The sequence below is a fragment of the Sinocyclocheilus rhinocerous genome, unplaced genomic scaffold (genome assembly GCF_001515625.1).
Source record: "Sinocyclocheilus rhinocerous isolate Xijiao unplaced genomic scaffold, SAMN03320098_v1.1 scaffold6448, whole genome shotgun sequence".
NCBI classification, from domain to species: Eukaryota; Metazoa; Chordata; class Actinopteri; order Cypriniformes; family Cyprinidae; genus Sinocyclocheilus; species Sinocyclocheilus rhinocerous.
Window position 1 is genome coordinate 27,374 of NW_015659111.1, and position 14,583 is coordinate 41,956.

At 37.1% G+C, this 14,583-nt stretch overlaps 1 protein-coding gene across 1 annotated transcript in view; it reads left to right on the forward strand.

Moving 5' to 3' along the window:
- LOC107723318 (muscle, skeletal receptor tyrosine protein kinase-like) overlaps nt 1–9,591 on the forward strand; it is a 14,302-nt gene extending 4,711 nt beyond the window's left edge. The window contains exons 3-10 of the mRNA XM_016531884.1: nt 2,855–3,018; nt 3,532–3,555; nt 3,884–3,972; nt 5,135–5,294; nt 5,457–5,643; nt 6,705–6,899; nt 7,766–7,914; nt 8,237–9,591. Coding sequence (XP_016387370.1) covers nt 2,855–3,018; nt 3,532–3,555; nt 3,884–3,972; nt 5,135–5,294; nt 5,457–5,643; nt 6,705–6,899; nt 7,766–7,914; nt 8,237–8,922 — 1,654 coding nt within the window. The 3' untranslated portion in view covers nt 8,923–9,591. The remainder of the gene's footprint in view (nt 1–2,854; nt 3,019–3,531; nt 3,556–3,883; nt 3,973–5,134; nt 5,295–5,456; nt 5,644–6,704; nt 6,900–7,765; nt 7,915–8,236) is intronic.
- The last annotated feature ends 4,992 nt before the right edge of the window (nt 9,592–14,583 follow it).

The window sequence follows — 14,583 nt, forward strand, 5'->3', positions numbered from 1 at the left end:
AAACAAGTCGCAACACAATGAAATTAGCACAACACAATGGAAACAAGTCGCAGCACAACAAAATTAGCACAACAGAATGGAAACAAGTCGCAACACAGAAAAATTAGCAAAACACAATAGTAACAAGTCGCAACACAACAAAATGAGCACAACACAATGAAAACAAGCTGCAACACAATGAAATTAGCACAACACAATGAAAACAAGTCGCAACACAACGAAATTAGCACAGCACAATGAAATTAGCACAACACAACGAAAACAAGCTGCAAGACAATGAAATTAGCACAACACAATGGAAACAAGTCACAACACAATGAAATTAGCCACAACACAACGGAAACAAGTCGCAATACAACAAAATTTGCACAGCCCAACAGAAACAAGCTGCAACACATCGGAATTAGCACAACACAACGAAATTAGCACAACACAACGAAATTAGCACAACACAATGGAAACAAGTCGCAGCACAACAAAATTAGCACAACAGAATGGAAACAAGTCGCAGCACAACAAAATTAGCACAACAGAATGGAAACAAGTCGCAGCACAACAAAATTAGCACAACAGAATGGAAACAAGTCGCAGCACAACAAAATTAGCACAACAGAATGGAAACAAGTCGCAGCACAACAAAATTAGCACAACAGAATGGAAACAAGTCGCAGCACAACAAAATTAGCACAACAGAATGGAAACAAGTCGCAGCACAACAAAATTAGCACAACAGAATGGAAACAAGTCGCAGCACAACAAAATTAGCACAACAGAATGGAAACAAGTCGCAGCACAACAAAATTAGCACAACAGAATGGAAACAAGTCGCAGCACAACAAAATTAGCACAACAGAATGGAAACAAGTCGCAGCACAACAAAATTAGCACAACAGAATGGAAACAAGTCGCAGCACAACAAAATTAGCACAACAGAATGGAAACAAGTCGCAGCACAACAAAATTAGCACAACAGAATGGAAACAAGTCGCAGCACAACAAAATTAGCACAACACAGTGGAATCAGGTCACAACACAACGAAATTAGCACAACACAATGGAAAACAAGCCGCAACACAACGCAATTAGCACAACACAACAGAAACAAGCTGCAACACAACAAAATTAGCACAACACAACGGAAACAAGTCGCAACACAGCGAAATTAGGACAATATAAAGGAAACGAGCCGCAACACAATGAAATTAGCACAATACAATGGAAACAAGCCACAACACAATGAAATTAGCACAACACAATGGAAACAAGCCACAACACAACGGAAACAAGCCGCGACTTCGTTGTGTTGTGCACTACTGGGCTCCCGTAAGAAACAGGGCTACGTTTCTCGATAATGATTGACCTTAGTGTTTAAGAGCTGTTTCTGTGAGTCATTTTACGAACATTCGTTATTGTTTCACATACGTTTCCCAAAAATGCACTAAACACAATCGCACGTACCCTGCTTTAAGTGCTACTTAGGAGTCGCTTTCCGTTTGTCAAGTGCTGAAATGTCAATTTATAGATTGGCTCGTAATTGTAGTACACACTCGTTTATTGAAATGTTAACCTAATGCTGCGTTCCTGACAGCCCGGATATAATATAATATAATATAATATAATATAATATAATAGTTATAAGTATAATATTAATCTACTATATATAATAATATATATTATATATATATAGTAGATCAATCTTATACTTATAGATTAATTTTATACGATATAGTATAAAATATCTGTAGAGATGTTATTTCCGGGTCAAATACATGGCTGGTTTTAGTGCACGTCAGCAAGTCATTTTTTGAGTTTATCCCTGTTTTTCCCAGTCTTTGAAACATATTTCCTATATTCCTATTTTTCCATATTTCAGTGTTAAATACTTTTAAATTGTTGTTTTGTAATAGATTTTTTCTTTGAAAAGCAAGACAAAACAGTAAAAAGCACATTTTGGCTATTTAATTTGTGCAGTGGTGAAAAAAATTGGCAAAATACATGGGAAAAAAAACAACAACTCAAAAAACCTTGTTCGGTTTTCGGCCTTCGGCCCAGTATTTCATTTTGTTCGGTTTCGGCTTTGGCCAAGCATTTTCATTACGGTGCATCCCTACAATAAAGTACAATCAAAAACTTTAATTATAATCACATTGCACTTGAATGAAGTTAAAGGTGTAATCTGTCGATTGTCCTGCAGGTGACCTCATAATTCTTTCTTTTTATGATGTATGTAGGTATTTACAATTACTCCAGAGCACTCGTAGATCTACGAGATCTTTTCAAGTACTACTTAAGTTACGATGGTTTTGGGATATGGTCCGCAAGTCTAAGATGATTCGTGCGATCGTTTTTACGATCAACTTAAACTTACGATGCTTTTGGGAAAGGCAGCCCTGGTGTATTTATATTATATTGTGCACATGCATATTTGTATTATATTTAACTTAATTATTATATTTTAAATAATGAAATAATTTAAAAATAATAATTTGAATTTGAATAAATAAATAAATAAGTAAAGTGAAGTAAAGTAAAATAAAATAAAATAAATCAAATATAGTTTTACAATATGATACAAAATACAATATGACATGATTTTCCTCAAGCACAGAAACGGCACCACATACAAAAAAAGACCCATAGTGCTATTTAGTAAGTATTAATTTAGTAGATGCTTTTATCCAAAGCAGGTCACAGTAGTGGAGCAACCTGAGGTTTGCTCATCATGCTTGAGCAAACAATGGTGGTTGACCCAGAAACCGGCAAGTTTTCAAATGCTAGCCCTAAGCTTTAACCACTAAACCACCCATGCTATATATATATATATTTCTACATACGCTGTGCTGTTTTGTCACAGGGAGCACTGTCTGGCAGTGAAAGAGCTGTACTGTTATAAGGAGTGGCGCTCTGCTGAGGAAAGATCTCATCGAGGGTTCCCACATAGCATCACTCTCCCAGAATGCACCTCTCTACCCAGCCAACAAGCAGACCCATCCTCATGCACAGCGGTTCCTTACGTTGGTAAGCGTGACACGCTATTATATAAACATACATTTTTAGTTCTGAAAATCCTGTGATATTTTGGGGCTGATTGTCAATGATGTTCATAAAGCATCCGTCCCATGAAAACAATGGGTGTTAGAGGAAAAACTGCCACGTAAGGTTCTTGGCAGGACAATGCTGTAGATTTTATTTGTTTATATGAAATGCCTCGTGAGGAATGTGAGGACAGCAGACCTGTCGATGGACAAGATTACGGTGGTTTATAGCCAAAGCATGTGAGGAAGTTGGGGAGATTGGACAGCTGAGTAAATGTTCCCATCTAAATGTTTCCATGCCATCTTTGCAAGCTCTTGTCTTGCTCATGGATTGGCAAAATTTTGTGGGAAGCAGCAATGAAATGGTAATTATATACTGCAGGAGAGTGACAATTAGGCTGTGTATCTTCTTGAAGCCTGCAGACAGAAAAGTAACTAATCTTAATGAGTAAAATGAATAAATCAATTAACAACGCACTTTTTTTGTGTTATACAGATCTCAATAAAGACCAAGTTACAAGTAAGTGAGAATTTGACTTTGCTTTCTTCACGTATGGTGGGGTGTAAAAGTGGAAGATATATAGAGATTTATTTTTATTTACACTTGAACAACAATACTACTACTTCTACTACTACTACTACTAATAATAAATTGTGTAATAATTACTAATTCGATTTGTTTAATAAAATAATAATTATTATTAATTATTACATTATTTAAAATTAGCAAACACAGATGCATGTTTACTAGCAGACCTTTGGACTCCAGTTTGCATTAAACTTCAATAATGATCATAACAGCACACATTTAATTTTATTTGACCATTTACAGTTTATATGTTCTTTAGCAACATGTTACAATGACAAAGGAAGATTTTACCAAGGAACTCACAACATGACAGCATCTTCCATTGCCTGTCAGCGATGGAACCAGCAGGTACATGTTTGTTTTAAAGTCAGCATAGCAAAATTTACAAATAAATGTTCCTATACTCTTATTTTGTGCAATTATTTAATGCATTTTTTTTTTCTGAGGAAAGTCTAATCTACAAAATCTTGTAATAACTAGTCCTATCACCTATTCACCAAGGATTATGTCATCTAGGCCGCACGGGCAGGGAAAATAATGTTAGCTAGTAGATAGACAAGTAGCTATGTATTTAGCTTTAGATTATTGTTACAGGTAATGCAGTCTGTCTAGTCTTCCACAATGGTTAATGCAGTCGTGTAATAAAGGTTATGACAATAATAGCAAATAACGTACATGTTTGTTTTAAAGTCAGCATAGCCAAATTTACAAATAAATGTTCCTATACTCTTATTTTGTGCAATTATTTAATGCATTTTTTTTTTCTGAGGAAAGTTTAATCTACAAAATCTTGTAATAACTAGTCCTATCACCTATTCACCAAGGATTATGTCATCTAGGCCGCACGGGCAGGGAAAATAATGTTAGCTAGTAGATAGACAAGTAGCTATGTATTTAGCTTTAGATTATTGTTACAGGTAATGCAGTCTGTCTAGTCTTCCACAATGGTTAATGCAGTCGTGTAATAAAGGTTATGACAATAATAGCAAATAACAATAGATTTGACAAAGATATGCTTTTGGCATATGCCAAGGTGCTCTGGAGGAGGATTTGACCAGCATTGCTAAGTTATAGTATTGGGCAAATGGTTAGAATTGCACATATTAATAAACAAACGTTCATTTTAACATGCTATAATTTTCCCTTGTGGCTATAATCAAATATACTTTTTTTTATGTCACTATCCTAAAAATATAACCTACCCCTAAAAAATTTGAATGCTGCATGTTGGCATATGCTCAGTGACCTTCAACAGATATGAACACAGGAAACAAATGTTTTTACAGCAAAAACAATGGAGGGTCAGAATACATAAATCCAGAGGTTTCCTTTGAAATGAAGTTTTTAATGGAGAAGATTTTGTCTCTTTTCAAAACAGTGTGGAAAGGTTTAATGCATGCGGTGGGATTCAACCTCACAGTGCTGGAAATATCAGGGATAATGGGAATATTGAATTTAGCCACAGAGGTTTGAGTTTCTTGGTTGACCGCTCTGTTTTTATCCCACTCAGGATCCCCATCAGCATAGACTCTCTGTAGATGTGATTCCTGAGTTGCGAAATGCAGAAAACTACTGTCGTAACCCAGGCGGAGAGAGTGACAGGCCATGGTGCTACACCACAAACCGTAATGTACGCTGGGAGTACTGTCTGGTGCCCAAATGTGGAGAAGGTATATAAATGTATATCTCACGAATAAATAAGATAAACTAGAACAAAGCTAAGAAAATTCAAAATTATTTTTGACTGGGGTAGCTAATGCTAGATTGTCAGCTAACTCTGAAATATAATACAAATGCTGGTCCTGGCTTATCATTATTTTTCTTTTATTCAGTTATGAGTGTGAAGACTGCACCCTCCATTACAAAACCGGTCCAGATTTACCCACCTCCTCCTGTGTCTACAGCCTACTCAATGAGCGTTATCATCTTCATCATTTCTGGCTTCGCTGGGGCGGCCTTCTTTACCATACTCATCCTCATGTGCCACAGGCGAAAGAAAATGTGGCAAAAGAGGAAAAGGTGAATAATGGACTGTAAAGTCTCATTTATAGTCATTTACAATCATATAGTCTCTCAATACAATTACCGGCACTGGGAAAAGTTGATGGCTCAAACCTTTAAAATAGGGTTCCTCAAATCCGGTCCTGGAGGGCCGATGTCCTGCAGAGTTTAGCTCAAACTCTGATCAAGCTTACCTACCTGTGATTTCCTAGTGATCCCCTTGATTAGATTGCTTAGTTGTGTTTGATCAGGGTTGGAGCTAAACTCTGCAGGGCATTGACCCTCCAGGACTAGATTTGAGGAACCCTGCTTTAAAAAGTGTGATCCATGAGGACTGATGTGGGACAGGGGTGCCTGTAGAGTTCATTTCCATCCCTGCACCAACAGAACTTAATGTACTTGTGAAGTGCTCCTGTTTGATCTTAATTAGCTGGTTCAACTCTGTTTGATCAGGGTTGGAGCTGAATTTGCAGATAGTAAGGACTTCAGGAACAGGAATGTACCAAGATGTACCAAGTGGGCATTGCTATCAACATCTGTTGTTGGTCCTGAAACAACATTCCTATTAAACAATCATAGTCCAAATCTTAAATCTAACCCTAACAGGACACACAATCAAAATTACTCCAGAACAGGGATGGCCAACCCTGCTCCTTGTGGGATACCATCCTGCAGAGTTTAGCTCCCACCCTAATCAAACACACCTGAAATCAAGGTGTTCAGGATGATTTGAAAACAAAGGTTTATTGGAGCAAGACCTGAACTGAAATCTGCAGGAATGTAGCCCTTTAGCAGCAGGGTTGGCTATCCCATCTCCTGGAGGTACACCATCAAACAGAGTCTTGCTCCAATTCTGCTCCAACACCCTTGTCTGTAATGTTCAAGTAATCCCGGACACCTTGGTTAGTAAAACTCTGCAGGAAGGTGGCTCTCCTGGAGAATTGAATGCCCTTGCTCTTGAGAACTCTCACTAAAAATGTACTTGAAGTTGCTTTGTAATTACTTACAAAAAAATGGTTGCATTTCTTAAATTATTAGCTGAATGCATCTAAATAACACAGTTGTGCTTCTATATTCAGTAGGGTGCTGGAGACGCCTACTCTGACTACCCTCCCCTCAGAGCTCTTGCTGGACAGACTTCATCCCAACCCCATGTACCAACGACTGCCTCTCCTTCTCAACTCTAAGCTCCTCAGTCTCGAATATCCACGCAACAACATTGAATATGTCCGTGATATTGGAGAGGGGGCCTTCGGTAGGGTGTTTCAGGCAAGGTGAGAGCTACCAAATGTTACAAGCAAATGTAACACCAGTGGTGCTAATGTCTGTTCTTGTTTGCCACTGTCAGTGTTTATACGGACAGTCCATCACATGATTTCTTTTGTAGGGTTTTGTCAGAGTGAACTTTTATAGTGTGTGAATTATTAAGTAAACCCAGTTTTAAGGACAATGACTGAACTCTCAGAAACTCTCTTCTGACTCACCAGTTAGATATGAGACTACATAAACCATGAATCAGCATGCAAAGGTTTGACGTGTACAGACCAAATAGTCCTGATATCAGATATATAGAGACCCTGGGAAGTACAGCAGTGGGTAAAATGTATACACCATATGGCTGTCTCCTGAAATAGGAACTTGGATAGGCCTAGTAAACATCTGATGTGTTTCATTATGAAACTTCCCTGTAGACACTATCGTGTGAGCGAGCCCTGCTGAGGTGGTTATTTATAGTTGCCCATTAGAAAAGTGTTTACTTCTCCAGGAACACACAGGAGCCTTCAGCACAGGAAGTGTAATCTTAATGGTATTCGAAGCTGGTTCTTGAGTTAGTGCCATTGTGGTTCTGTTTCCAAAGTTTGGCATCACCATTTAAACTATTTTGAAAGGCTTTATGACCTGTTTGTCAATGTGTGACAGAGAAAGCTGGTTTGAGATCAGTGAAGGTGGCCTGTTACTCCAGGCCAAGAAAGTAATTTCTCAGTTAAGCAAGTCAGACTACTATGCCTACTACATTACTTCAAACACAGGATAAAAGCTCATAAACTGATTGATGTTCCAGGTTTGTACTGCTACAAATCCCTCAGCAGGATCAGCAAATTACTGCAATGTGATTCCCAATGTGCCTGCTGTTCTTTAGAGCCCCTGGTCTTTTGCCGATGGAGCCGTTCACCATGGTGGCAGTGAAGATGTTGAAGGAGGAAGCTTCGGCTGATATGCAGAACGACTTTCAAAGAGAAGCTGCACTCATGGCTGAGTTTGATCACCCCAACATTGTCCGTCTCCTGGGTAATGTATCTCAACTGTATGCCTTCAAAGGCTTGCACCATACATCTGCTTGAGGACTTTCCTAAAATGAACCACATCTGCTTCCTATTACACTTATGTCCTTTCCTTAAGGGTACCACACAACTGAAAAAGCCTTAAAATAGCTTGACTTATCCATTTCAGAGTTGACCCAGTGTGTAACCCTGGATCAGTCCCCTCTGTGGCATTCCGGAACCAGATTCAATGCCTCGACCCAGTGTTAGAATAACAGAAGGATATTTTTGGTTAGGTATCAACTGTTGGAAGCACAACTAAGCCTGTCGTTTGTGTATCTGTCATGCAGGAGTCTGTGCGGTGGGGAAGCCCATGTGTCTCATGTTTGAATACATGGCCTATGGGGACTTGAATGAATTCCTGCGACGGCGCTCTCCAACCCAGCAGCCCAGTCTAAGTCGGGATACCTTGACGTGCAGCAGTCTCATGTCAGAACCTGAGCGTTACCCACCCCTCAGCTGCCTGGAGCAGCTCTCCATATCCAAGCTGGTGGTGGCAGGAATGGCGTACTTGTCGGAACGCAAGTTTGTGCACCGTGACCTAGCTACCCGCAACTGTTTGGTCGCCGAAAACCTGGTCGTGAAAATTGCGGATTTTGGTCTCTCACGCAACATATATGCAGCAGATTATTACAAAGCCAGTGAAAATGACGCCATCCCGATTCGCTGGATGCCACCTGAATCTATCTTCTACAACCGCTACACCAGCGAGTCAGATGTGTGGGCTTATGGTGTGGTACTATGGGAAATCTTCTCATATGGCATGCAGCCATACTATGGCATGGCCCACGAGGAGGTCATCTACTATGTAAGGGATGGAAATGTGCTCACCTGTCCAGAAAACTGCCCACAGGAGCTGTATAACCTCATGCATTTGTGTTGGAGCACTCATCCCACTGACCGGCCTAGTTTCGCAAGCATTCACCGCATCCTGGAAAGAATGCATGACCAGATGCTCCAATCTGGCCTTTCTTGAGGATCTCTAAAGATGCAATTCAAAGAACCGAAATGCTCCAATCTTTAAGGAACTCATTAGAATCCCAAAGAGCCCTGAGGGATCTTGAAGAAGGATAAAACATTTTAAGGTATCCACAAGAGCTGAAGACAACCCAGCAAACCTTTAAGTGCCCACAAATACTCAAGAACCCAGAGGAACATTGAGGAATGTGTAAGAAGCCTGAAATGATTGAAAAGGCTCTCACACCTTAAGGAATACTGATCCCTCAAACTCTTTGAAGATGAGTTTGCTTGCATCTGTTCAAAGGATCCCAATTGTTTTCTTTCAATGAAGCAGATGTACGGCAGACATCAGATGTGCGCTAGTCAAGGTTTGAGGTGATTCATATTAACAGGATCACCAGTAATGAAGGTTAACATCTAGCAATAAGGTGGATGTAGTGCAGTCACTGAAATAATCTAGACTGAAATCTCTGCAAGCAGAGACATACAGTATAAATGCCTGATATGTGTACTTTTCATCGCTTTTGGATCTATTTTGAGTAAAAATCTGAGAGTACTATGCATCTGTTAGTAACATTCTTCGAAAAAGTTAATTCAAGGACATGCTATATTGCTTAAAGCTGAAAAACTTTATCATTGTTTAATTTAAATTTAAAACGTTTAAATAGAATTGCTTATTCCAAAGTGGCACATCATCACTTTATTTTATTTTGTAACTAAATAGTTTTGTTAATTTCTCATTAATTGATATTCCAAGATACTATGTTTCTTTGTGTGTTCTCGGTTATATTTGTGAGTGAAACAATGTATCAGAAAATATCGTAGAGAAGTGTATGTAGAATATTTTTGAACAATTTCTTAACCCTCTACCGCATGGTGTAGCCATATGGCAACATACTCTCATGTCTCATAATTCATTAAAAATGAACTTGTATGAATTATATGCGTTTTATTATAAATTGAGACAGACATCTGCTTAAAATCAACTTTTAATAATTTATCTGTTTGATGGTCCCATATACATAACCAGCCAACAAACAATAAAACCTATGAAAATGAAGTAGTCACCCCTTTGTCTAGATTATAACGCTGCATACACTGAAATCACCATACATCCTGGTGCATTCTGGGATACTATATAATCAGTACTATAGGAGTGTGCATGTGTACTTAACACTTTACTTCATCTGATACAACTCACTCATTTCATTTTCAGTTCAATTCAGTTCAGCATGTTCGAACTTCTGACAGGTATTTAGCTAAAATCTCAGAAAAAAATGCTTTGGGAATTTGTTATTATACACGCATAGCATGACCTTTTTTTAGTGTTATTATTATGTCATTATTGTATTATTACACAATTTTACACCAATTATGTTAATATAGTGGTTTCATTCGCTAAATGAATCGATGTTGGATATGACTTGCTTGAAATAAAACTATTTAGTACATTTCTCTTGTTGTTGTCTTGAAAACATGTTCGTAAATAAATACACCAATCCACAATTGCAGAAAGCAACATTCATGGTATATAAGTAAATGTCCATATCAAGTATGATCAAATGTGGTAATATAAGGAGCTTATTAAGAAACTAATAGTCTACTGGACACTTGTTTTTCAGTTTGAAATTGTGGTTTGCTTCAGGTAGCAGGCAGGGGGCAGTATTACATCACAGGAACTAAAATGACCTCATGGAGCCTGATTTATGACACTACCTTTCTCTGCATTTGAGCCAGGTTTTTGCTCTAAGAATTCAAAACAGGAACTCGCTGAGACAGTATTAAATCACGCTGGCATTTAATGAAGAGGGATGGTGAAGGATTTACTTTCAACGTGTGTGGGACTGTTTCTCTATTCCAGCATTTAATTCATCATCTTAGAATGTCGGGTCACATCTGATAATCCTAGAAATACATTGTCTTTGCCATGAGTTTTTAACTGTTATAGAAACCTCGAGGAGTAAGCGAGGCAAAACCACAGACGTCCCAATAGTAGTAGGCCAGGAAAAACAAGTGCCGAATGGATTCACGAGCCCTTGGCTCCTGCCAGCACGTTTGGAAGACGGAGAGGCCACAACACAACCAAGTGGGTGAATTTGGGCCTCAGTGATTTCTGTTCAAACCTTACACTTTCTCTGCCCCTTGTGATGTAACTTGGAGAAAAACACCAAATTCCCGAACACCCCACAAGACAATTAAAAAAGCTGATTCTTTCTTAATACAAAAAAAGTCCTGTTGAAATTGGATAGGATAATGGATTTCATAAGGGAGAAATAGAACAAATTTCATTATCCTGTTCAGCCATTAAGGAAAAATAAAATAAAATAAAATAAAATAAAATAAAATAACAAAAAGTTTCACTCCCAAAGATTTTTATTTTAATATTCTTATTTTGTATTTTTTTAAATATAAATTTCATACCATCCTTTTTATGTTCTTTATTTTTTTTTATTGTTTAATTATACTAATGATATATAATGCTAATCAAATAGTAAAACTGTATAGTTCAGAAGTGTTTAATTTAATAATCAACTTCATAAATTTCCTTAGAAATTAAAATTGGCTAATGTAAAAACTGTTAACAATGAAATAGAGCAATAAATGAATGAATGAATTAATTAATTAATTAATAAACAAATAAATAAATAAATAAATAAATAAGTAAGTGTAACAGGCCAGATAATTTGGTGTTAATGGGCAAAGTTAATAATCAAATATTTTGAGTTCATATTTTGTTCTTTTTGAAATGTTGAGATATTGGGATCTTATAAAATTCTAGTGGAGACATGCGAGCTTACTGGGATCATTTTCTCAGGAGAAAGCAGGAAACCACAATAACCTGCGAGTCTCCTTTTGATCATCATCTAATCTCACTGCTGTCTAGGAATAACAACCAAGATACTGATGAGATCCTGTTTGTGATCTTCTCTTCTATTGCTAAAGCTTTATTCTTTGATTTAGATTCTGTCTAAACCATCACAAGCCAGTTTTCGGTCTGTCTCGGGGTCTGACACAGGGTCTTTGAATGAGAGGGTGGAGTATTATAAACCTGGGAAGTGGACAGTAGGTTGACTGTTCCCATTTTAGTTAGTTTATTTTGGACTTGAGAGCACAACTTAGTATAGCCGTGGTCTCCTACATTTCAGAATAGTAGTACTTGGATGCCTATAACTTGCATTTTGTAGTAAATGATAAATGTTATTACATTTCTTGCACTCTTGTCCAAGTTTAAAATGCACCATTAATATTTGTAAGGTGAGTTTGGGAACTGAATTGACCAGCTACAGCCTCTGCCTTATATTTTAATTTCTTGCAGGACTATAGTGTTATTATTATTATAAAGACTCTGTTTATAAGACTCAGATTCATATTATTACAGATAATACAATTGCATACTTAAAAAAAAAAAAAACTAGGTTAATAAAATACTTAAAAGAGTATACTTAAGTGCAAATTAAATGTAATGTTTTCAGACATTTAAATTCATTTTAATTGCAATTTAATGAACATGTGGTACAAAAGATTAAACGATGATTTAAAATGCAACAAGTTATCTGAAATTCAACTTTAAGCCAGTTTAAATTTAAGTCAAAATGAGTTGTACAACTAAGTTGGTGATACTTAAAAATTTAAGGCAGCAACAGGATTATTTATTTATTTATTTATTTATGTATTTATTTATGTGTGTGAATGTATTATATTATTTGTAAGTTTTTTTATTTATTTTATTTTTTATTTACTTCTAAGATTTGAAGTACAGTAAAAGTGCACATTCAGTACAATTAAGCTTATTTTTTCCCCAAGGATAAATCCGAAAATTATGTCAAATCTAAATATTTGGTAACACTTTAGATTGCTGGGGAACACATATTCACTATTACGTGAATAAGTGAGTTTGCCCTCAAACTCCTAATTTGCTGTTTATTAATAGTTAGTAAGGTAGTTGTTAAGTTTAAGTATTCAATAGGATAATATGGTCATGCAGAATAAGGCATCAACATGTGATTTATAAGTACTAATAAACAGCCAATATGCTAGTAATACGCATTTTAATGATCAAATAGTTAATAGTGAACAGTAGTCTAAAGTGTTACCAAATATCTCAACTAGTGCGTTTAGACAATTAGATCTCAATGTACTTTACATTCAAACGTCAAGCTTCATGATGGCTGTCTGAGAAACTGCATGTCTACTATCACGCATGACTAAAGAGTACCGCAAACACAGAGGAATTCCGACCCCAGCTGCTCTGCTTTATAGACTTGGCAGTGTCCGAGCAAAAACTGAAGTCCAATTGTCTCGTGGAATCTCTCTGGCCATATGTTTCACATACCAAGCATTTTCACGATTGTTTTACAGATATGACACACGCTCCTTATAGTGGCCAACAATGAGGCCAGCAAGGGTCTGTTTTTTATAGTTCTTGCAGATTAGTGACATCAGCATTGACGGAGAAATATCCCCATCACTCATCAGCTCACTCTAAACACGAGGATTTCCTACCGCATTGCAGGAAATGTGGGAAACTCCATTTTGTTGTAATTCTGGAAAATATCTGTCGACTCCATGACATTATGGGGTACACTCTTAAAAATAAAGGTGCTTCACGATTGCCATAGAAGAAGCTTTTTGTCTAAATGGTTCCATAAAGAACCTTTGACTGAATGGTTATTTGTGGACCCAAAAATGGTTCTTCTATGGCATCGCTTGAAGAACCTTTTGAAGCACCTTTATTTTTAAGAGTGTAATTGGCACATTTTTCCTTTGCAAAAGAACAAATGAACTGAAATGCCAGCATGTGTATTCTAGTAACTCCACCATGTAAATGCAAAACAGTATTCAACATTACATTTTCAAATAAATGATGCACCAGAAGAGGATTTGACTCATATACAGATTTATTTTAAGAAGGTTCACTAATCGTATGACATTGTTAAGTGAATGTTACCATACAGGGTTTCAGAGTTCAGACTTCATTAGGGAACAGGTATCTTTTTCTGAAATGGTCACATTTGCTGAAACGTAAAAGGAAACGTCGTTTTTCAACCCAGAATGAACCTATGGCCCATGACCTGTCGAGCACAGCTGTCTTTTCTGGACGGACGTTATTTGGAGCACTGGACTGCTTCAAACTCGCAAGACTTGCAACAGGGCTGGAACATTTGCTGCTCGGTTCATGCGAAAAATAAAGAGGTTTTATAGGTTATTTTCCTGGGAAGACAAATAAAATGAACAGAAACTCAAACGTCCACAGTGAATCGATGCATATTTTCACTGTAAAACTTATGAGAATGTTAGTATTGACTACTGATAATACTGACATGTTTTAGAAATATAGCATCTCAGCCAAAAACCCCTCTATTTGTCTAAGTGTGCAAATCTTCAAATTTGAGCCATATTAAAGTGGATTCATTCTCTTTACACACAACGCTATTTCAAACACGATTAAACATTAAAGCAATACTGTCAAAAATGTCATAGGGTACAAAATACTGTTTTTACCTTTGTTTTAAACTGGAGGTTATTTCCTGAGAAACGTTCCCTCTCATGAACAATACGCCATATAAAACTGTTAATTTCACAGATGTTAGCATTATAGTATATTGAACATTACAGTCAAGTTGAACTTTCCTACAGTGGCCTGGCAAGTTTTTGAGCACTTACAAGTCACACTTAC